Below are 26,590 nucleotides of genomic sequence, written 5' to 3'. Positions count from 1 at the left end.
CGACGCCTCATTAGTTTTCCTGGTAGTGAAATCATAAACAACAAATTTTTATGGTTAGTAGCGTATGTCAAATCGTGACCCAATCGTAACGCGATGGCCCACCGACAAAGGCACGATTGTATATATTCGTATCGGCCACAAGTTGTAACACGACAACACGTAGGCATTATACATTTCGTTGTTCAATGAAAAACTATAAATAGCAGCTAAATTATAAATTATTGCAGGTGGTAGGTATAGGTAACTAGTTTCAACTGCCCATTGCTACTCTCGATCGGCCCAAGGTCTGGGATATTGAACCTGACCGGAGCAACAGCACGGCAAGGTCCGCCGCGAAAGAGACGGCTGTACTATCACTCATTGTTATGGGGGAAATGTCGCGGCCACACGCACGCCTTTGCTTGATTGATTCCATCGACGTATAAACCTTCGACTTCTAATCCGTTCGGTATGCGATGCAAAGCGACTGTCAGAATGGAGCGATCCCGTAAGTACGATACGCACTTCCTCAAACAAAGTTTGATCTGGCGGGAGCGAGACGGGAAACGCTAAGGTCACGTTCGTCCTCCGAGCGATAGGGACAGCTATACGGAGACAAGTGCGCCGTAGACGACAGAGACGGGAGAAGTGCATTGCGCTGACGCATCGCGATCGTCTGAGCGTTTCGTTTTTTTGTTGACGCTACCCCCGCGGCTTTCAGTTTCGTTGTTTATTAACAGTTCATTCGAATGTCGTTTCGCTAATATCAATCAACAATCTCATAATTAAATCCACCCATCTGACCGTTCGCTTAATTTGGCACTTGTCTGTTCCCACGCGGTTGATGTCATTTTAATTATGAATGGCGGCCTTCAGGAAAGGGATGCCGACAGAGTCGCGCTCCCGTTCAGTACACTGACCCACTGCCTGTGACCGCATTCCTCCCTGCCGCGAATGATTTTCGCTTCGTCAGCGTTCTGCAGTACTTTCAATGATGCATGTGATAATGCAAACGTCACACTTCGATACGAATAAGTAAGGGTACTACGACAGACGAAACACTTTGAAAACATAAAGAAAGTAAACATCTCGCGCGTTCATTGGCATAATTAAAAATAAATTATATCGCTTTCGGAATGTTAACCAGCGCGTCCACCCGCCCTCCTGCCGAGAGCGCGTAAACATTTTATCAGTCGGTCTCCCAGCGTACATCTTACTTAACAGCGCGTTAAGAATGTGTTTCGTGGAGCCAGAACTCTGCCGAAATGTTTATATGTTCGATATGATTCGTCGTAGTAACACTGACACATTGTAATTGTTAACCTCGATTACCACGTGTTTCGTTATCGCACACTCGTTTCTAATACGTAGTAGTGTAGTTCTCACGGCGCCGCAGCTGAGTGCGTTCACACCTAATAAACATCGCGGGTCGGAGCGCGGCGCGCGGTTCTCGATCGTGCTGCGTCGAAGCGCTGCTTATTTGTGCTCGACAAACATTCCTCCAGATAAGCCGTGAACGACACGCCTGTTCTTCCCACATCTGCCGCGACCTTGGCTGCTATAGCCCGTTGTGTAACCTCTTTATCAGTCACACTCCCTTGGTACCTCCCGCCTCACCGGCGAATCTCACCGAGTTTTCCGGTCTCGATAACATTATCGTTCTTATCGAGCAGATGCAAGCGGTAATGAAAGTCAGCCACGCGACTCGTTCGACTAAACAAATCCGGAAGATGTATATGAAGCTTAGGACTATAAAAATCCACCACGTGGCCTCGAACCTCGTTAACATAATTACAGTTTTCGACTGGACCGACGGGTTTCGCCGCTCGCTCCGATACATATTATCGCACGGCTTAATATCGGCAATGGCGCTCGATTGAAACCGAAAGTAGTATCGCAGAAGGTTGCTTAAAAATAAGTCGTAAAGCGAGACATCTTTATCATTGTGACAAAGGTCGTCAGGGGAATAAAAAGTGAAAAAGGTGTTTGAATAGAACACGAAGCGCAGCCGGCGAGTGTTTTGTTGACATTTCAGTTATGACTTATGGTTAGCACGAGGCATGCACCGCGGCGGTCCTTCCGTGAGCTTTTATTATTCCGGTTATAAATTAAACTGTGCTCGTTAATCGGCCCTTTAATCCGTCTGGGCGTTGACTCCAGGCTGGCTTGCGACAACGCTCGACGGCTCATTTATGCCGACGGGCCTAATATAAATGTAGTAAAATATAAATGACGTATGTCTTTTCACGCGATGCTCGAGCGAGAGAAAAACTCCCAATGAGGTCCGGTGGGCGAGTCATCGTCGTGGAATGTGGCTGCATCGCACAGCCTCCGATATTAAAGTCTAAACCATTTCTCGCTCGTACGACGCCGAGCCCGCGACTCCGCTCGCCTCACGGGCCCGACCTCCGTGCAACAGTTGTTATTTGAGGCCATTAGATATCGACGTGAGATAATTTCGATGCTTGGATTTTTTGTACGTTATTGTTAGCCTCGAATGATACACTGCTTGAATATTTAGCGATATCCGCTGACTTCACCGCTTATAAAAAATGGCGAATAATTAGTCAATAAAAATTCCGCCGATTATATAGCGACTTGTTACACGGGCGTTACGTAATTGGAGTAAACGACCTAAGAGTTGGTGGTCCGAACGAAGGTCTTGGGTACCACGTGGTGGCAGCATGTGGCCTTTATCGCCGCCGCTGCCGTTAACAAATTAATTACTACTAAAATTTAAATAAAAATCAAACGCTTGGTTCCATTCTTGGTAAGACTTGTTTTGATAAGGCACCTTACAAAGTAATCACACAGTAAAACATGAAGTCTAATAATTGCTTTACTATAACTTATTTAACACGTGAACTACACGCTGCTACAATTTATAATAAAAAACTAAACTGAATACTAGCAGTTAGTCAAAAAATTTCATTATTCGAATACCAGGACAATATAACAGACGTTTTTATAGTGAACATACTACAGAGCTACTTATGTTTGTAAGCTTATTATTTGGGCGGATACGGAGCGGGCGATGGACGGCGTCCTTGACCGGGCGTCGCGGCGGCGCTCCGCAGTAAACAAATTGAATGAACCGCGTACGCTCGCATGTTGTACACCATTCATGTGTGCGCCGTTAACGCACGATAATTCAAGTGTATGTTTTAACAAGGTGTATCATGGCCGTTGTCGATGACGCGTCAATGTTGGGACGTTTACACGAGCCTTTGGAATTTATTGAGCAAGGGTAGGTCTTATACAAATCCAGATTCTAATATCTATTTCATTAATTTAGTATACATTATAGCAGATTGTTGTGTAACGTGAATATTTTGAATGTGAAATATGTGATTTCGTAATAAAAAATATAAATTACTTCAATAAAATAATTATAAAAATGATAATTAAGTGACCTTGCTCGCATATATGCTTTAGTAACATATTTAAAAGTACAAATAATTTAAAAAAATATAAATAATAAATTACAATTTCATGTTGTCAACATCGTAATTAGCCGTGTGTACAACGGAAATGAAGCGTCATGGCTCAAGCGCCTGTACAAGACGTACTGACTCACAGGCAAAACCGAAGACGATAGTTCCAACTCATTTAGGTCCATTTATCTATTTACAAATGATCATTCTACAGTGTAACTGATAGGTCAACACTCAACGGTTATCAGCATAGACGCGAGGTATGTCCTTGAAGAGGTTGCCCATCGTTGGCAGCAGTGTGTGTGACGGAAACTTGGCGTCACGGCTCGAGGCGCCCCTTCAAGACGTGCTCGGCATGGCGCGGGCGCACGGTTCCATCTCATTTGCAGCCATTTCCCTCTATTTACAAAGGACGCTAGTATTACCTAAATAGTGAAACTGATAGTAGACAACACATACCAACGCAATTCAAGTAGTTAAACATAAATTTTGAAGTAGTTGAGTAACTTATGTATTAATACGTTAAAATATATAAATGAGCTTATGCGACTTCATTTATTCCTATTGAGTTTATAAAGAATTATATAACTCATGAATAATTCTATGAATGTAACTCATAAACCTCTAATATAACTACATAGATACATTATATTATAATAATATAAACCGACAAAAATGACGAGTAGCTTATCTTATCGAAACGATATGCAGAATTAATCATCTAATATATTCTTTTATTACTGGTATATTAACTCAAATGCACAATAACTGGGGCTCCACAAGTAACAATTACGGAATGTTATAATTTGCGGAAGGCTGCGGGGGGTGAACGGCCGGCGCGCGACCGATCGCTTCGAAGGTCAAGGCGGATCGGCATCTAGCTGCAACGAAAGAAAAAGTGACTCCCAAACCTGAATAGAATACCGACGAGTAAAAATGAAAGGGACTAAGCACTTTTACTTGTGTTTCGCCAAATTTTTTGCGTGTTATTTTAATAATTTATGTTAAAAGTCTACGTCCGTTAAACTTAAGCTACTCAATATTGTTTCGCAAATTTTAATTCTCTAAAATCTTTTAAATGTTTCAAAGTGCTTATACACATGTTTTTAAACATAGAAAGTAAATCTTCCTTATTTTGTAATAAGTAATGAACTAAGTCTAACATTGTTGAAATGAACTTTTATAGAAATAGTAATGTTGAAAAAAAAAAATCACAACAAAACTATATTTTTCAATGAATGTTTAATGGTATTAAATTATTATATAGTCATTGTCTTATGTATAAATAGTCTCGTGCTATTGCCATTGAATCTATACAATAAAATATTCGATGCGTGTGAATAATCTCGTAAACGATAGAATATCCTGGTGGTTAGGTCATTCAGCGGTCAACGACCCGCCAATTATTTAAAATACGTGTCAATATATCATACAGTCTATTTCTGTGACCTTAATAAATAAACTAGAAAAAAACGATACAGATTAATTAAAATAGTAGTTGTACCGGAACTTTTGTCTACCTACTCGAATAAATGGCACAAAAAACAATTATAGAACAGGTAAATAGTGAACAATAATAATTATATATTTAAAAAATATACATTTTTTACAAAACAGATTTTATAATAGAATCATTAAATGTTTTGTGCTTGTGTTAATTTACATCATTTGCGTACAAACTTGAATAAAAAAAACGTAGATTCCTATTTATTTACTTTTATAAGGCTTGATTTGGAATGGAAATTTATTTAGTTTTTTTTTTAATCTGTATTTCGCAAACAACACGAACACTTAGAAAGTAACGAATTGTAAGTAGAAAACTATTATTAAAACCTGACATCTGGTGCCCTGAATAGAAACTATTTTCGGTATACAGACTACAGAAAATTCATAATTAAAAATAATTGTGTGTCTCTACAAGTCATAATTAAATAAAGTCAACTTACATTGAGTAAATTTAAAGATCAATATTGTAAAGATTTTTTAATTCGACTTATTATCATTGATTCCATTTGACAGTACCAGATTAGATAATATTTTTAATACAAATTAAGATCAACTGACTATATTAGGATAAAAATCAAGATGCTGAGACTACATTCAAGTGGCAGGTTTTTGTTTTTATCACTTTTGATATGCTGAGTTACTTTTAATCATATTTGAGGGTACAACAGGTGTAAAATGTAACCAATATTAACACATCACACAAATCAAATATAGCTTTATACATATTTCTGAGATCAATATTGGCGTTTGAACAAGAATACATATCTGTCTCGTACGATATCCACGTAGTTTGTTTGCAGTTCGGAAGATTCCGCAACGATGTTTTTTGCTCGCGAAATTCTATCGCATGCAGCCGCACCCTAATTAAAATGTTCGAAACCGAATCCCTGCGGTCGCGATCTGTATCAGTTTTGCTTAATGGGGCGTTCTACAGCCGATTTGACGTCTAAAAACTTGCTCCTAACTTTAGCTTGTAGGTCACTCATTGTGAATGGATCTTTACATCGATTTTTCATTTTTACATTAGCATTATCGATATATTCTCATTAATTTAGATATATTGCAAATTAGTAACGATTCTGGGTGTGTTCAATGATGCAAATTTGAACTTTTGTGCTTATGAGGTCTTGAAAATAAATGATTAAAATATCTATCTTTGTTTTAAAATTTTCCATTGTAATGGCGGCATTATCAATTTCAAGCATGGCGCACACACGGGTCTCGATTTTTCTTCAAACGTGAATGGAAGACCTTCAAAATATGAACCCAGAACGAAAATCATAACGATTAGTTCGTGCGTTTATTTATTGTAACGATCAGACTAATTATTTCACAGCTTAATCTAATTTGCTACGCATCGCGGTTCGAATTGTATTCACAATAAGTAACATACCGGATCATGGAATGTTCTTGTTTGATAGTTAAACATCCTTGCGATGGCGCTGGATTAATTAACTGACTACTTACGCAGAGGTTTTAGCGAAAAGTTTGCATTACTAATAGACGTCATTATTTGACGATTTCCATAAGATCTAGCATACTTCGGAATTAAATAAAGGGATGTGCTCTATGTTTTGGGTAGCAAAAAGTAGTGTGTATACAAAAGTTGACTGCAAATATTCGACTTCTGAAAGTAAACTTTCGGAATTTCTATCAGTATTGGAGTTTACTGAAGGTATGTACAGTATTTTGATAGTAGGGTCGGATGCACCTAGCCCGACAAATGTCACTCGGTGAGCCGCCGCCGCTTTTAGTCGCTCCAAAATAGACGCCGCGTTCATCAACCCCTCACATTCGTCATCGCAGCAACTCTCAGCTGACCTTTTACATCGATGTCTTTGTATCTGACAGTCGTGAAACTATCAATAACAACAAGTAATGGACTTCTTGTAACGCTGTTGCATCGACGAGCTACGTATTTTTCCACTTAAATGTTTTCACTATTGCTTATTTTAAATTTATTCCGATGTTCTTGGATAAATCATATAATATCGGGTCGATTATCCGTATGTAATTTGGAGCTGTCAAATCGAATCCGAAATTAATTGAGTGTTCGTTTCAAACGGACCCGAACCGCAACGATACGCTGCAATTTCGACCCGTCATAATGACGGAGCAGCAAAAACTTTTGACACTTCGCTGCCAAAAAATAACAATCGATTATTTGATTTCGTTTGAATAGGTCTTTGTAAATAAACGCAAACTTGGGAGACGAAGGTTTATTTGTAGAGGACGATTGTGAAGTCAAAGTTCCTGTAATAGTCGGATATAGAAAATTGTAATCGGTACTTCATGTAAATAAACTTGACACAACATGACTCGATAGAAGATATCTTATCATTCATAATTACATACATCGTTTTTAATTTAATGTATTAGTTACATCCGGAAAATTTAGTGTCTACGAGAAAGTTGAATTACTTTATTTTATTCAGACTGCCGAGTGTATTACGAAATCGATGCCAGTCGCACGCGATGCGATCGCCAATACGTCACAAAAAGCTTGTACATCGACATTTCTACTAGCTCTGTTATTTCTAGCGCCGTCGCAGGCGCCAACTTTAGATTAGATACAGGTCCCGTTTGCAGCGAGCGCAATATTTCAGAAGCTTATTAAGCAATCCATCAATCGAATCCTAACACAAATCTCTCATCGATTAACGAATACGTAGAACGAATATTCCGATCTGTGTTATTATAAGATTTGAGTTGTTTAATCATTTTTATTTGATGAAATGATAAAACGAGAGTCGAGTTACTCCGCACGTTGTATCACAGCGTGTGGCGACCTCTTCCCATAACTCTCGGAGTCGAGCGTTGCCGGTGGCACGGAAAGCGACTTTTTACATACCACTTTATTTACCTCGTCCGCTGAAACATTATCCTGGTGGGGCTGACCTTTAAAGATTAACACGTATAAAACAACACTCGATAATGTTACTGCGTAAATCACAATTGGATTTTAAGCAATATTATATTTCGTTATTGTTAAAATGTGAGGAAGTAAACTGTGTTATTTTTATTACAATGTATATAATTGCTTGTAATAAGTAACTAGTAATATGGCGGACTCGTGGTTATTGAAAACAATAATATTTTCGTAAGGCGTTACCCAATGAATGATGAAGTCGTTTAAAGTATTAATTTGTTAATAATATCAGTCTTTTGTTTGATTTTTAGTGCAGTAGCAATACCGAAATGTTTGTCAAATGCTAAACAAACAGGAGACTAAAGGAATTTCTTTGTTTAATATCAATATGTCGCGAAGTCTTCGTGACGAGATTTCATTTTTAAGAATTTAAATTTAAAAATCTAATACTTTATTTAAAATCAACTAAATATCGACATCAATAGATATTTCACTAGACAAGTCCTATTTTATCTTAAAAATAAAGGAAATCATTAAAATTAAATGTGTCATTTAAAAAAATACCTTAAATAATGATTGTATAAGTTGTAATGAACAGCTCATTAATATTTTAGTTCTTTTATATTTATTTTAAAGCAAAATGACCTTGCGTCTTATTCTTCACATTCATAATAGTAACGATATTAATGTATTCGCATTAACAGATTATAGTTTTTGCCTTATTATGATATCGATATACGTATAATTTATTTTTATAATTTAATAGCTCAATATTCGTCGTATCCAAAGCAAATGTAATTTATGTCTTATAAATGATTTTCTAACGATTATGTTTGTTTATCTATTGACACTAGGCCCTGTGCATATCCCGAGAACGTGCTACCAAGAAAACATAAAAACTAGGATATAAGAATTATGTTAGTTTTATATTGTTAATATGGAGTATTTAGGTTAACATCTTTCAATAATATAACCGTAGTTAAAGTGGCCACATTGAAAAGTTACAAATAAAAATAAATATATACGTAACAATTGAAAATTTGTAAAATAATACTGTACTTATTTATAGTTGTTATAACACTCGGTCTCGTCGCGAAAGTGTGTCGGCTGCACACGTGAAGAGCGAGGGCGCGCGTCTTTTGTTCCATTTAATAATATTCGCAAATTACCCGCGCTTAAAGCGCTGCTTTCGACCACATGGGTAGTACACATCGTATTATATTGAGTAATTTAGGTTAAAATTATACTCTTAGGTATGATTTATTTATTGCTTCATTCTTTTTTTACGGAAACGTGACAGATTAAAAAATATATGTGTCTGATTAAAAGTATAACAATAACTTATTCCTTATACATCAAATCGATATAGTAAAAATAACAGAAAGAAGAATTTAAACACACAAACACAAAATTTCTATACAAAACACGTATGTTTTGTAAACAAATTTTGATCCTAGTTTATTTGACAACACTGTGAACATGACTAAAGGTTTATAAGTGATACATCTGCGCCTAAATTGAAAGTAAAAATATACATATTTGGTTAGTTATTTTGTTACCAATGAATCCGCAGTTAAGTATAGATGAAAAATGATACATTTTATTTAAATTTAGAATATAAATTAATGTTCAAAAATAATGTATCGCTTCACCCATGTAGACACACCATGAGTGATGTAGTACTCAGATTTCGAAATTCCTAAAAAACCAATATCAGTTGTGTGTATATGACTTAAAGCACGTCTGTCTCGATTGTCGTAAATAAAGAGGGTGGTCCGTGAACCGACAGTGAACTGAGCGAAGCGTCTCCGAAGTTTGCACAACAAACACGCCGTCACCTTCATTATTCCAACGAATATTCTTTCCTACACATATACATACGTTACATATTTTAACACCTCTTCCTTTATCTGAACTCCTGTTACTTCATATGATCGAAACGATAGAATGTAAAAAAGTTTTGTTTTATTTCGGTTGAGGCATTACACACATTTTCACATTATTTATTATTAATAAATCATATTTAAACAATTAAATTTGTTTTAATTAAATTTAGTCTTCTATTTCTAAATGGCCGTTAGATTAAACCAAACAATTTCATATACATACTTGTTTTTATTTAAAATTAAACACAAAATCCAGACGTCGGTCTCTGTGTGAGTTTCAAATAGGTAATTCTAACGTATGCTAACGTAAAACGGTCAGGGTCGTTGAAACTCAAGGTCGAAGCTCTACAGTCCCGCGTGTATACTTCAAAAGAAACTTGAACTAAGGACCTCTAAGATAATAGAAATGTATCTTGTTAACACTTTCCATAAAAAATAAATGACCAATAAAAACTTAAGCTTGCATTTATTAAAGTATATTCAGGATTTAGAAACTAAATATAAAATCTTGCTATACAGGAACCTAACAAATATTCTTGTATTATTTCAACATTTTTCCGACATTTACGGGGTAACCCGAGCGCAAAACCGTAAAAACCTAAATCAGGATCACGGACCAGATGTCAAATACTTGTATTGTACTTGATCTCTGCAATAGATTCCTTTTCGGTATGCTACTTTTTCTTCTAACATTTAATCACGCCTAGAACATCATTTGTTTTTTTAGTTACAAGCTTTTATAAGTTTAAAAATAAATTTTAGATATCGCATTTTATCTAACTTTATCATGGTTCGTTCGAAAAACAAATGAAGATTCTTATTTGGTTAAAACTGGAACTTTACTTAAATTCATTTTGCATAAATTTAAAGTGAAAACGGTTTAATATATCATTTTCTTTAATTTTTTTGTAACTGCGTCATCAACGGGCGACAAGGTCGATAGTCTGGATCTGTACAAGAGTGGACTTATGGCAGACAATTTAAAGGATAAAGTATAATAAACCAGTCTAGAAAAACCTGTAAAGATAGACAAAGGTACTTCTTTCCAACAGGTGTTTTGTACTTAAAAGGCTTGCGAAGAAGCCAAATAGCGCTTTATCTTGTTCCAAAAAGTTCAAAGCTCTTTAAAGACCTTTAATAAGGCAAAATAACTTCAACATTGTTTCCACTTAGACAATTATGATTAAAGATGGCGATCACATGAGTATTTGTTAATTTCCTGGATCAACAAATTTATGCTTATTTGACAAAATAAAAAACCTCATTTTTAAATTTACCAACGCAACGTTAAACCGTCAAATCCGAATAAAATATTTATTCGCTTATCCACATCTAAGTTCATGGGTTAGTACAATGACCATGTACAAATTTATCTAAGTATGAAATTATAACACTTCATATTATACATTTTGAGACGATAATTGAATGATATCTAAAAAAACCATGACCACTCAGACGTTAACAACAATAATGCCAGAAGTATACCTAAAGCGACTTTGATATTTGCCGGCATGATCGCATAAAAAACTCGTCCAAATTTTATTTTAACTGACTATAAATAAACGTCCCTAAATATCGAAGTATCAATAAAACAGTTTTATTAGTGTTTACTTAATGTGGGTTTTAATAACTATGGATGCATCCTAAATGATGTAAGGTCTATGTCAAAACACGTAGCAGGCCGGGTTGATCAACCGATAAGCAGAGTTATCGTAGCAATAAAAATCTTGTCCCGAATCAAATCTTACAAATATTGCGTAATAGATTAAAATTCAAAGTGTTGCCTGGCCTTAACTACACGAAAATTAAAAGACTTCGATGAATATATAAATAAAATACTACAGGTATTTACTAAGTGGCGTAAACCCATGTGGATACTCGATTGTAGTAAGTAAGCATTTGCTATGAACAAACATTAAAGATATTTTTAATATGCTAAGTGTTTATAAAATTCTAATATTTTATAATATGGATAGGTTTAAAAACTAATACAAATAACGACGCTTAATTAGGAAAACATTAATTAATAACGATAACTAATAGGAATTCAGAAATAGTAGTGGTGTACCGTAAGTTCGAATTTTTTACAATTACCAGGCGTTTATGATCGATCAGGAGTTTACTAACCAAGCGAGAGGTGATTAGGAGCGTACCGTGAGAGCTGGCGACGCGCCAAGCGGGCCACGGTACATTCACCCACAAGCACACCTCGTAAAAGATAATTAACGATTGTTTTTACACGCTCTGCGCGATATTCGAAATATTTTGACTGTTGCTTTACTTAACGTGCCTTATCGTTGAAATGAAGCACAATTTGTTGGTTGTGAGACGTTGCCATTGACAAATTCAGCGATATGCTTAACCTTGAGCTTGATTTTATCTCCGGGTATTATATATAACTTGACATTATGTAAATTTATTTAGACTATGTCGTTTTTTGTATATTCACATATATATTTTGTTAGTTGCATGTGAGTACAACGCACATACGTCAGACACTATTTATTTTCCAGCAGGTCAAGCCAATAACATCAATATTCTAAAAAGCTTAGTGCATGCGACTATATATTATATAGTTTTATTCGATACTAATTTCAAAAATATTGTAAACGCATTACCGGTACCATCTACCCATTGCATAATATTGTATCAATTTGAGTAAGATCAAATTTGTACACGAGATTTTATTGTTATGCCTGTTTCCAATACTATTGACCTAATATTACGAATCTCTTACGTCAGAAATTAAAACACTAGTAACGCAAACAATAGTGGCCCCTCACTCGACTGCAATAAAGTATATTTTCGCGTGCGTCCAAACACTTCAGCATGGCAAGTACGTACGTAACTACGTAATTTCACACCTGATTCATAAACGAGAGATCATTGAACCATCCTCCACAAATAAAAGCGATATCACATCGATTCTAACTAATTTAAGATAATTAATATTATATTTTTGTTTTACTTGAGAAACATGCCAGGAAACGATGATTAGATTGAAATAACTATCGTGCTTAATTGAATCAAATTATCATAATTATATGATATATTTCCTTTTAAATAATTAAAAAACAGGCCTATTGCTCCATACATACAACGTTAAAAAAACCGGCCCATACCGGCTTGTTTTTAGAAAAATCATGCAAAACTATACTGAAGTCTGGTTTCTTTGACCCAACTAACCTAAAACCGTGAGAATTTTTGTTGAAAACCAAGGTACATATGCCTCATTTAATTACCATAATAATCACGTTGATCAGCATAATTCTAGCGTAATCCTTACAATCAGTTAAGTTCTGAAAGGGCAATCAAATTTAGGTCAATTGTCGCCTCTTAGTCCAGATCTCAAGGATCAATTTGTAAATTAATGTACATCCGTTTCAAGACTACCCAAATAAACGAAATTGGAATACATATTCATAAACGCAAACATTTTGTTTTCACCCGCATATAAACTTAGTACACACACACCTAAAACCATAGGTCGTACAAAATGAAATAAGTGTATTATGATATAAACAGATCAGATACGAGTGTACTTCCTCTTATTAAATCTTGCTTAATTGTTAAATTTACAAATAATTACTTTTATTAGAGAACTTAGATAAAGCAGTTATTTTAGACCACAGTGACGTGGAGAATATTCTCCATTTATTAAATAAAGATCTTGTAATTTAGGCTTTGTGAAAACTATATACCAGGGAAGCAGAGAGCGCTTTGTCACCTCTTAAGACTGAAACACTAGTGTAGAGTTGGGTTAGGTTGTGTCATGTTTTCACTTTTAATTTAGCTCAAAAAACCTTGTCACACACTGAGATTATTCATTCCACTGTCCACTTGTCATTCAATGAAGCACGGTCTAGTTGTCAATTTTTTTTTTAAGAAATTTTTATTTGTTATACGATTCTAAATTGTTTTTTTATTATTACATTTTTCTCAGTTATACTGGTTCTGATTTACGATAAAGAATGGAGTTATATCACGTATAAGAAAAAATAACAAAAGGTGACTAAACTACAATACGTCTGCAAAAAATATGGACTGTATGTAATGTACATTTGTTTTACAGATTTTATCTCAAATAATACTTTAAAGTGACAAAAAAAATATCATAGCTTTTGCGAATCCGGTTAGTTTTGGGTATTTGAGCCCATTAAAAAGACATCTTTAATACCTACATAATTCTAGGTCACCTACGTGCTTTGAATTTTGATGTAACCACACATTGAATAAGTAGTTAGGTCGGCTAGGACCAAAGGAAAATTAAATTTACAATCAGGCAATACGTAATATAATAATTGAAATATTCAAACCATTCATCATCAAATATTTAAAATTTATTAGCTAAAATATTACTTATATCTTATATACTACTAATAAACTCAATATACAATTTTATCTTAAGTCATATATTCCAAGGTGTTATATTTTTAGTTGAAATTTATAACTCAGTTCTCGAGGAAAATCTAAGAAATATAAACTCAAGATTTACCTGTTAAATGACTCAGTGGGTTAAAATGTATCAGGTTTGGATCGGTCTTACACGATGCCAGTCCCACGGGAGCGTGTACAGTGTACACAGTAAATAATGACTTAACCTTTGTAGCACTCTATATGTAGATCTTATTGCAATACGATAGAGCTCAAATTACAATGATTGTATTATACATTAGTTGAACAAAAAAATATGTTGTACGTGACTAAAGTACTATTCTATTATTTATTGTAATTTTAGGGAATTGTTTTCCGTTAAATATTTTACATGTATTCTTAACTTATTTCGTTACTTACTTTTACTTTTTTGAGTAACATGTGTGAATCTTTTTAAAAGTTTCAATTTAAGTTATTCACGCAGTCTTGAGTATGATTGTTTATTACACATTAATTAGGATTATACGATTACAAGAAATGTTCATTTCATTGCTTGTAAAGTGTCTCATAAAAAATAAGCCGGCAAATTTATTGAGTGCAGGCGTTGGCGAGAAGAATTATGTCTCATTGTCTGCAAGAGTACGATCATTCAAATTTGGCTTTGAGCACGATCACGGCATTTCCTAGAAACTAAAGGTAATATTTTGATAAAAGGTATATTGATTACTTTTATTTATAACTGACCAAGAAAATATATTAGGTATAGTAAATTATAAATTTTCATTGATACTATTTCCTTTGGAACATTATACCAAAATATATGTAGTTAAAATATTTTTTTTAATTGAATGTATATTGTTATAGAAAAAAAGGAAAGTGAGTTATATAATAGTCGCATTTAAACATCTGACATGCGGATTGCAAGATATCTACTTATATAGAAACTTTTTAGATATAAAAAAAAAACATTGTCTATGTACTCAGAAACATCGTATCATAACATAACTGAATCTCTGGTATTGATGTATAGTAATATATTAATTTTAAGTTAAATATCAAAGTCACAGATTCTATTAAAAACGATTTTAATATACATCTCAATTAACCTAAACGTAGACTATCATCTGGTGTCAATGAAATATTTTAACATTTTAACGAACGAGATTGTAATATACATATGTATATAACACTTCATCGGCAACCTTGATTTCGTTCTCCGATAAAGATTAATTAAACAAAAACTTGTATGATAAAAATAGTTTAACTTAACTGACTTTCAAATCCGTTAAATTGCTATTAATCTAAACAAACTATTTAAATACTTATGCAATAATCAATAGACTATACTTAAATTTTCGGTGCCGTGTTTTAATTTAACCTTGTGCAAAATTATGGAAATACATATATATTTAGAGATAAATTATTAAATATTCAAAATTAACGGTCAAGAACATTTGGCATGGCCTTGAATTGCACACACCTTAAATGCTACGTCAAATGCACGATTTAATGGAAGAGAAGTAACAGAGAACTCTATTATGTATAATATAGGTATTATAGATCATTAATGAATATATTCCCTCACAATCGATTGATAAAATAATAGGTCAAAATAAAAACTGTAACAATGACAAAGCGAATTGACAAAATAAACCTAAATATTTTGCTAAAACTAAACATATTTCCCAAAAAAAAAAATTATATGAAATAATCACGGTATACTAGGAAATCAAAGACGAAAAACAGCCTTGAGAATGTCGAAAGCACACATTGGAATACATATATAATTTTAATGAATTACTTTACATAAACGATAACATCATTTATATTATTTTATATAATGAATGTTGCTTTCTTTGTATCTCGCATTAAAAGGTCAAGGACTGTTATTCATTGTAGGCTCAAGTTGATAATTATATCGAAAGCTACTTTATTTATGTTCCAACCAGAATGGAATTATATGAGTATTTTCTTTTACAAATATAGATAAATGTAATAAAAAATAAATTTATAAATATAGTTTAATTAGTCTTGATTTAGAAAAATATCTAAACATAACATCAATTAATACTTGTTTCACAAAGTCGTAAATTTTTTTAAATATTATTTTGGTGGATTTTTTTTAATAGATTTATGTTTTGATTTCGTGTCTATTTTTTATGTAAATACATGAATAAAATATATAAAAAACGTTTTATCATATCTTATTTTCTTAGAATTAAAAAGAGCTTAAAGCTCACCTTCATATCGCGAACCTCCTTATCTCCTCATGAAAAGCTCTTTAGACCGAAATAATTACCAGATAATTGATTAATACGACACTTGCATTCAAGCGCATACAACACCCTCTACCGGTTTTTGTCAGCTGACCTCGTTTGACTTACCTCGATATGTTTATATTATAATATATGCATATAGTATTATATATACAACTCAAAAATTGAAGTTAATTTATAACATAATATAATAATAGGTATATACATTATATGATTATACATATATCATATAATAAAAGGCTTAAACAAACCACAATTTTCGAAGTCGGCTAAAATAATATTTTGTTTCAAAACATTAATATTCACATAAAAACTACGATAACAATAACTCTTGCGTTGAATCTGAAAAGTTTATTTCCAAAAGTTACTTAAAATTATATTTGATTATATAAGTGTAAACATATAATTACTACAGTATTATTTAACAGAAATTTAATGTATATTCTTTTTTCTTTTCAGGTAATTATCTTCAACAACAGACAACATTATATGCAACTGAGGGTTTGATTGACTACTTTATATTCATATTTATTCATTGATAGTATGAAACGTTACATATAACTAGAAAAACCAAATTTAAGATGTCATTTCATAAAATTGATCAATGTTAATCGTATATTTAAGCTGCAAATACAACACTATTGAGTAGTAAGCAGGATCAATTTTAATGCAGTACTATTGAGATGTAGTAATATCATACCCACTGAGCCATCGCGGCATTTAAACTAATGCAGTGTAATAATTGCAAGCTATTTTTACTTTCGCGAGTTTAACGACCTTAAAGACACTTATGGCGTTGCATGTGTAAAAATTAGCACCCTTGCGACATCGACACAAACATTGCGTCTCAATATAGATATATAATAACATACTTACGCGTATCATTACCATTGAAAAAGATAGCTGTTTAAAATTTTGTATTCATAAAAGTCAGCAATATTTATGAAGGTACGTTTTAAAGTTAAAAATTAACGAATTTAAATATTATATTCGAAAAACTATAATAAATATCGCTTATTATTAAAAAGGGTTTAGGATTTGTTGATTTCCAACCAGTATAAGTGTAACTGTAAACATTTTCTTGTTGGTTCTTGTCAATAGATTTAATAACACGAAGCTTTACTGACAAATTAATTCCATTATACATTGATTCAAATAACTGGTAAGAAATAAATAAAATTTATTTTGGTCTTGTTTTTCGTAGATAGGTGCGGGACTATAAATAAATAAGCCAGGTAGTAGGTAGCCATTCACCTACCTCTATAAACGAGCATGTGTCTATATTTACGAGGACGTATATTAAGGACATAAGTACATAATATTATTATTAAAAAAATGGGTGATTTATTTTTAAATAAAGCAATCAAATAATATCGGTGATTTGATTCTACGAAATAAAAGCTGGAACAGTTCTATTTTAAAAAAATTCAACCAAAACAAAATTTCACAAAATATAATTCTACCAATTTATGCGTATGTAATAACATTATTGTTATGTACAAAGCTTGAATATCCGATAGCGTAATGTTCAGCAACGACTAAGCAAAATCTGCTTACAATGGCTGTTATTGTAACTCGACTTCAACTGACTAATTAAAAAGGCCTCTAAGTTCGAGAAGTCGTTTAAAGGGTCACTGTAGGAGGCTCAAAATACGTTTATTTTGAGCCTCCTTCGTATTATTGAAACACTCGTACATTTATACGCTTTTATCATCGTCTTAGTTTCAAATATTTGTAACCCGACGCAGTCCTATACAAATGGAACGTCCAAGTAAGTTTCCAAAACCCGTTCATAACATTTCTTTAGACCAGCAAAGTTGGTCTTCATTCAAGACGCTTGGATCACTAAGCGAGTCCGTAAAAAGGACAGCTGTACTAAAATATCCATTCGGTTACCATTGCTCTTTCTTCAGAAACATTTCTATCCTGAGCGATCAAAACGAAATAACTATCTTTATCTCCCTCCCACCTACAACACTATCTCTAGATGCCACGTGTCACTCATCAGCCATATAAAGTATTAAGTCGTTACACGACTATAATCGAAATTAATGTTTATGGCTATTGAAACAAGGTTTCAAATTATTCGAATGTTTTATCCCGGTCGGCTGGATAAGTAACTTCCGACTGTCAGTATTACAATTGCGACCTAAATGGTGTACATTCAAGAACGCATTTCCCTTGTGCAATATTAATATTAATTTGTCTTTTAAAACATCTACTGCTCCAAATTCATAATGCTACTAAATCGACTACGAATTCCTCGCTTCACTGTTCTTTCACTTCTCATCACTTCCTCGTTCTTTCACTGCAATGCGAAACAACTATACCAAATATTTCTAACGTGATACTTAGGCAATTGTAAATTTATAGAAATGTAATTCCAAAACAAATGTCAGGTGGGCATTGAACGCTACCAATTTCAGTTCGATCAACCCCGACCTCTCCCCACGCCCCTAACCGCACACCTAAAGACACACCATTAATCATTCCAACGCTCACCACGGGCCGTTTTAATAAGAAGCCTATTGTTATGGTTCTAAAGCCTCTTTCAGATTATAGAGGGTCGTTGACTTACGCCACTGCGTTTGTTCGAGCGCTCTCCTCGTTACCTCTGTAGCCCTAGTATTACGTAAGCCGAGTGCAATGGCCGCGGGAAACACCAGGAAAACTGTTTTCCTCCTCGCTAAATTTCCTCTGACTTTTAATTTTGGTCTTCTTTATGAAATATGATTATTTTTAATAGAGCTAGTCGATTGTAAATTTTATTAGACGCAAATAATGCACTCTAAAAAAAAATCTTTTTCGATTTCATGATCTAATAAAAACAGGGTAAAATGGTTAATGAGTTCAGGTAATTTTTTTTAATTAATTACATTCGAAATGTATTCATTTATAGTTTGATAACTGAAATCAATATTTTTTATATATATTGCTAGATGGTTGACTGACACCCGAGTAAAATTTGAATGATATGTGCGTTTTTCATGGAACATGCCATATTTGTTGCTGATTTAAGTGGTTTGCCCTCGTGCAGCCTGTGCTTCTTAACATAGCGTAAAGACTTTACTACCTTCCTCAATAAACGAAAAGAATGCATGAAAACCAATTGGACTGGTACTACCTAAACATCTGGTTTCTAACGTACAAATTATCCAGCTTATTAATATTAATATAGATTTATATTATAGTTCATCTGTATATATATAATGTATAAAAGCATGGACATGACCTGTACAAGCAATGATTTTCTGATACGCGCAATTAGTTGAAATGTGGGTTAAATTCGCACGACGCGGCGGTGGCGGCCAGGGGTTGCCAATGCACCGGCTAGGGTCGTTGACCGGTATCGATCGATGACGGCACGCGCCCCTGCGGCGCCGCGCCCTCCGCATGTCTCCTACCCCTGACACCCGCCTCCACCCCCACACCCGTACGCCGAACACACTTGCTGAAACACCGCATGCGACATTTCGTTCTACTTAAAAATATGGTTTTCGAAGTCATTTTGCGCGGGAAACAACATTAAAAGTCTCTCAAATACAATAAATAATATTTAAATAACTATTTCATTTTTATAGAAATGAAAGTAAACAGTTCGATTTACAAAATGAACTTTAATTTTAATGTTGCTCATTATTTTGAACATAGACTTAATTTCTTGAAAAAAAAACTGACTCCGCATTTATCTATTCTTTATGACGCTCTGTTTATGACAACGAGATGCGTCACCGCTGGCTCTCAGCCAAATCACTATGATGAAAATGTTTCTTCTATGTTTGATAAAGCAATAGTCAACATTATCATTTATTATTGTGAAAAAAAAGAATGGACAATATTTTTTTTACATATAATCAATTCAAATTATGATACTTTTTGCTTACAAAATATTAAAAAAGGGAATAAATAGGTGCCCATTTCCAGGGTCCTATTGTACGGCGGAAGTGTGTCTATAGCAAAGTATATAGAAACAGCTGTAGGGTGCGCGGGAAACCTCGTAGCTTTAGCGCGCGGCGAAACGCCACGAGGTTGGCCACCCCTGCCAACCGGTCGCCGTTGTTATGACAACGCTCTTACATTTCTACTCGCCTAGTATCTTTCAGAAAACTTTGCTTATTTTTATTATCAGGTCATCTTTACTTGCCTATTTGTAAGTAATGCGTTCCCACAATGTTCTTTTATGTAATTTTGTAAATGTGTATAACTGGAATATTACACTAAGGCCCAGACTTAATACTTAATATATAAATAATAAAATATAGCTTTCTTTGCAAGTAAATCAAATAGAGATTTTCAATGATTAAAATGATTTTTACTTTTAGTACCTATCTATCTATAACTATCTTTATAAAGAATATATCTACACTACAATTTTGTTGGGATTTTAATTTTAAAGATTTCATTATATTACATTTTTATTTATAATTAATTTACCATATATACAAACGTACATATAATGTGAATTTATTATGCATGGATTATTATTATACTTAACATTATGTACTTTTTAATACCACATTTATTAGTAATGTTTAATATCCGGAGAAAGACCACAGTAGCGTGCACTGGGAGAGGCCTATGTCCAGCAGTGGACAAAAATAGGCTGATGATGATGATGATGATGATGAATAGTTTGTTTTTAATCGTTATCTCTCTATTCACACAGTATATTTCTCAAACGTTATTGAATTATTGAATAGGATATCAGGAGACCTAAAATAAATTAATAATTGTATTGTCTGTAGAAATTAAACTAAAAATACACAGCACTTATCTCATTAATAAAAAAATATAATAAGTAAAAAGCATTACCATAGACAATCAAAATTAATTCAAAACGTATCCACGTGAAACCGGCGTGTGTAAATTATAAAAAAATATATATGAAAATCGTAAAAATACCGTAGCGTGCGGCGCAGTGACCCGGTTCTACGGCGTAGAGTGCAGTGGCCGCTACGAGCTACGCGTACGAATGTAGGTGAGAGCGAACTAGGTTCTACAAGACTGCTACTAGTGCATACTGCTACTTCAGTTCCATGGATTTTAATTGAATAGCCCGGATAGAAAGCTACTTTGTAGGCCTGTCAGCGTCATTTTAATAACGAGAATTTTTTTTTTCAGTTACTATACTAGAATCACTTAATATTATTACTTTTTTTGACACTGTCGGCTATCATTGATTCGTCGTCGTTAATATCGTCCTTTTTCATACAAAAAAATATGTTAAAATTATCGACAGTACGTTCGTTAAAATACGGTTTTTATCTCAACATTATTTAACAAAACCATTGCATGAATAATATCCGCGTGTGTGCTTGTAATCCCGATCCCTTAAATAATAAATCAGAGACTTGTATCGTGTTGGGCGTATTTCTGTTTATTTTATACGTGTATTAACAATTAAATGTGTTGAGACTTCATTTTTATAAATAATTCTCTGTGTATTCTTTATGTATTAAATAAAATTATAATACTACAACGGAAACAGAAAACTTTTCTAATTGCACGCGGTTTCAAGCTCCAAAATTCAGAAACTGAACATTTGGCGCGTTTAGCTTATAGATAGGAGAAAAGGACAGACTATTGCCATCTCTCTTCGTTAGGGAGAGAAGTAATACAAACCTAATGAATTTTGGAGGGTCTTTCCTCTAGAGTATCGAAATTGTATCCACCCTTATAAGATATACAACATGCTTCGTAGATTTTATCTCTGCTGTAAACATTGACTCAAGTGCATTACAAGTCGTAATAACAAAATTAGTTTCATGACATGTATGTTCTAATTTTTTTTTTTCTATTTAAACAAGCGATGAAAAAATCTTTGAAACGAAATACGTGGCGATACAAAGTTCTGAGGAAGTTCGTTACACACGTAGCTCAGTAAAAATGAAACGCTGTCATCCCTGACGCGACTCTACACCACCAAAGGCTTTGACGCTCCGCAGTCATTATTACGCCCTCCACAATACGCTGTGACTGAACCTTGTGCTAAATAATTCAACATTTTTCAAGCGAACCCCAGTTTGTATCGTTACTATGGCAACCTATTTATACGCTGAGGGACAAAGGTATACGTGACAACTATCTCTAGACATTAAAATTACTCTTAATACAACATATTAATCTTTCAACTACATAACAAACCAGATATTTGGAATAATACATGAATAATCAATTCTTTGAACATATAAAGTTTATTGGGGAAAAATTATATTAGCTTTCATAATTTACGGGTTTAGTATAGAGTCTTGCTAAAGCTGTGGGATATCTATTTTAGCATTTAGCGGCAGGCGTATTAGCGAAGCCAGCGATCGCGAGTTGGGTCAGCGTTAATTTGTCGAGCAGCGCCGTTGGCGCGCCGCCAGCGCTTAGTATCGTACATAAAACTTAAACGGTATTGCTGTTCGGTTTCTAAAGCGCTGGCTTTCATATGCACTTTTGTTAATTTACTGTTTTATTCTGTTCTTTTGATACACTAAACTAATGATAGTTACCTATGAGTGTAATAGATACAAGTACTTATATTTTTATTAGCATAAAAGTTTTCTTTGGTCAATATTTCTTTCTTCTTTTACTACAAGAGAAATAATGAGAATCCATTGTTTGAAACCGCAGACCACAATAAAGTTAAAAGATGTCAAAAGTAGATGGCACTCAGCGAGAAAGATTGTAGTTTAACGTATTGGGCCAACGACCTGTGATTCATAACCCTAGAGGGTGATAGATCACTATACGATTTCCCATTTATATTATTATTTTTCTCTTCTATGACGTAAATCTAAGTATATTGTATTATTGTAGTATATTCATGTATCAATACAGAACTGTTTTCCATTTTTTGTATGAGAGTTTCTTAAGATAACATGCGAATCGATTACGATGTCGAGCCTCCGTACGGCAGGACTTTGCACGCTACGCTACCATGATTTACCGCATTGGGGTTGCGCGAGCAAGATAGATATACAACAAAAGCCTGTGTCGGTACGGGATACAAACTCCACTCCACGTGGATCTCTGTATTTGGAACAAAACAATAGTGTTTCGGAATAAAGCAAGAATTGTATTTATTTCTGTACTCAATTACTCCGTATAATAAACTGTAAATAATTCAAATTTATCGTACGGTCTTCCTTAACAATTGAGTAAGGAGACACAGAAACATGTACGTGTTTCACGAACGGCCTGCCGCCGTCAAGTGACGTAGCCACCTCGCAATGCAATTATGTCCGGCTAGCGTAGAATACGGTGATACTCACATTGACACCGGGCGGCAATTGCTTTGAAACATTTATAATTTTGTCGTACGTCTAGTTTCTGTATAAAGTTTAATTTAATGTTTATAATAATGTTAATATATACAATTATGTAACAATTATTACAACTTCAGTAAACAATTAAAAGGAGGATGAAGTATTAAAGTCGAATATAATTATTTCTACAGTATAGTATAAAGTGCATTTTTTTCTTGTTTCAGGATGCAAAATTAAAGCTCTACGGGCGAAGACGAACACCTACATTAAGACACCGGTGCGCGGTGAGGAGCCCGTGTTTGTGGTGACAGGCCGCAAAGAGGACGTCGCACGTGCCAAGCGCGAGATCCTCTCCGCCGCCGAGCACTTTTCTCAGATACGCGCCTCACGGAAGTGTGGGGCCGCACCGCCGCCGCCCGCCGGCGCGCCCGGACATGTGACCGCGCAGGTGCGCGTGCCCTACCGTGTCGTAGGGCTCGTGGTTGGCCCCAAGGGAGCCACCATCAAGCGTATCCAGCATACGACGCATACATACATTGTGACCCCATCGCGTGAACGTGAGCCTGTTTTTGAAGTGACGGGGCTGCCCGAAAGTGTGGAGGCTGCTCGCAAAGAAATTGAAGCGCACATCGCACTGCGCACGGGCGCTGCGAGCGGTGCGACGGGTGCAGGAGCCGTCGCAGGCGCGGAAGGCGAGCCGCTGGCGCAACTCTATCGCGCCGGGCTGGCTTCGCTGCTGCGCCCTGAGCAAGAAGCCGCATTCTCATCGGCTGGCTCCTGCTCATCCAGTGGATCTTCGGGGCGGCTTGGCGATCTGCTGGGCATCTGGTCTTCAACGGAACGTGACGAGGGCCTAGGCGAGTCGCCGTCGTTCGAATCGCCCGGCGCTGGCGGGGTGTGGGGATGGGGCCCACCAAGGCCATCTCCGGCCGCATCACCGGCGCGCACATGTGCAGTGTGCGCTGAGCGTGGAGTGGCAGCGGCGCTGGTGCCATGCGGCCACAATTTGTTCTGCCTGGAGTGTGCGCAGCGGCTGGCGGCGACGACAGCGCCTTGCCCGGCGTGCGCTGTGCCCGCGCATCAGGCCATCCGTATTATCTCGTAAGCCGTGACGCGGCTCGCCACGTTCCCGCCGACGCGGAACCTTTTTTACTTAAATCGTTATGAAAATATTAAAAAAAAAAAAGTCGCGTAATCGAAATCCTGGTGCCAAAAGTCGGCGCCTCGCCGGCACGGCCCGTCCGCCGCGCCGTACCTATCGTAAGTCGGCAGAGTTACTCACGATATATTTTCTTATTATGAACGTTTTTTATTAGGTCGTCGAGCGCCCGCCGCGCTCGTCGCCGGAGAGAGAGTCGAGGTTACGATAGAATTTCGAAAAAAAGCATAAAATTTAAAAAAAGTTGTATAATTATTATTATTGATAGCATAAATGAGAAATGGAAATTTATAAAGCTTACCTAACGTAGTAGCGTAAAGTATTAAGATATCGTAATAATATAATAAGCGAGGGACGGGCGGCGCGGGGAGCGGGCTCCGCGGCCGGAGCGCGAGGCGCGGAGCGGCCTAGCCAATGTGTTGTTGATAGGTAATGATTGCGGCGTGTTGTGACGTGTTGTGGTACCGCCCGAGAGTGGTAGGTAGAGTAGTGTAATGCCGCCCGCGCCAGCCGCCGACACCGCGCCGCCCGCACCGCTCCCCCGCGCGCCATGCTCATTATTTTGACTGTACGATTATTCGCTTAAATGATATACATACGTACACACTATGATTACGATAATATTAATATAATGTTTGTTTTAAGTGTGTTTTAATGTTTAGATTTTTATTGTAATGTTTTTATGAATGATTTTTATCTGTACGATTATTATTATTGATTATTATTTTATGTGTTGACGATGTTTTTTTGTGATTATGTGCGCCCGCGCCCGAGAGGCGCGGGTCGAGGCTGCTGTACGCTCGTTTAGTGGTTAATATCAAGTAATAAATTTAAAGTAATAAATGATAAAGAAATAATACGATTCATTCATTATTATTATTATTATAAACTATAGTAGTTTGTAGCACGACATTGACTAATCATTACCTATCAATACTTATTAAGTATTATTATTATTATTATATTGAATAAATTTAAAGAATACATAATTATATTTCATAGGAATCATTATTCTGTATAACTCTAGTTAAATATAACGATAATAAAATAAATATAATTGTATTTGTATCGGTCGACGTTGTTGTTTGGTTTATCGGGGGCTGCTTTTATGAATTGATATTTTTTTATTTTTTTACCGTTATTAGTTTTTGACTTACTCATGTAAAGATACGCGAGAATAAAAAAACTGCCTATTAGATTATATTTTAAAAAATAATGGTTACGTAAAATCAGCCCCCATCGAACGTAGATCCAGTGATTTCGATAATTTTATTTTCATAATAAAATGGGTAGACGCTTTAGGTTCAAATAACGTTGTGAAAATTTGTGAAATTTTGTAGACTACATATCTTATTATAAATCTAATATAAACTATAAATTTCGATTTGAATCTTTTATTTACCCTCTATTAACATATATCACAATTACAAATCATAATTGTCATCACAAGTCACATAGACACGAAACGATGAGAAAGAAAACGACGAGAATGACATCATATTTTCCAGTAAAACGATGATTTTGAAGGTTACCTTAGATCAGAGAACATAGTAATTCAATAGCTATGTGTAGCATGCAAGGAACTCTTATTCTGAATTATACAAAATAACAATATTCCCTAATATATTATATACTACCTACTCGACTTGTACCAACAAATATGTAGATTATTTTTTTACTAGAAAAATATAAAAAAAATACAAGTATAAATAATTTTAAGTATACAGAATTCAGCTGTGTCTAATATAACAAGATATCAGAAATAGTAGGATGTCAAGTGTCAATAGAAAAGGCGAACGATAAATATGAACTAATTGGGCAGCCCCTCAATGCTGCCTACTCTCTCCTTAGGTAATA

General features: G+C 35.0%; 1 protein-coding gene across 1 annotated transcript in view; it reads left to right on the top strand.

Annotated features, from left to right (window-relative positions):
* Nucleotides 1-26,110, top strand: part of LOC124534892 (RNA-binding protein MEX3D) — a 47,661-nt gene extending 21,551 nt beyond the window's left edge. The window contains exon 2 of the mRNA XM_047110932.1: nt 23,799-26,110. Coding sequence (XP_046966888.1) covers nt 23,799-24,679 — 881 coding nt within the window. The 3' untranslated portion in view covers nt 24,680-26,110. The remainder of the gene's footprint in view (nt 1-23,798) is intronic.
* Nucleotides 26,111-26,590: the final 480 nt, after the last annotated feature.

This window comes from Vanessa cardui, chromosome 13, assembly GCF_905220365.1.
Source record: "Vanessa cardui chromosome 13, ilVanCard2.1, whole genome shotgun sequence".
Lineage (NCBI taxonomy): Eukaryota > Metazoa > Arthropoda > Insecta > Lepidoptera > Nymphalidae > Vanessa > Vanessa cardui.
Note: the sequence above shows the minus strand (reverse complement) of the source record. Positions and strands in the feature narration are given on the sequence as shown.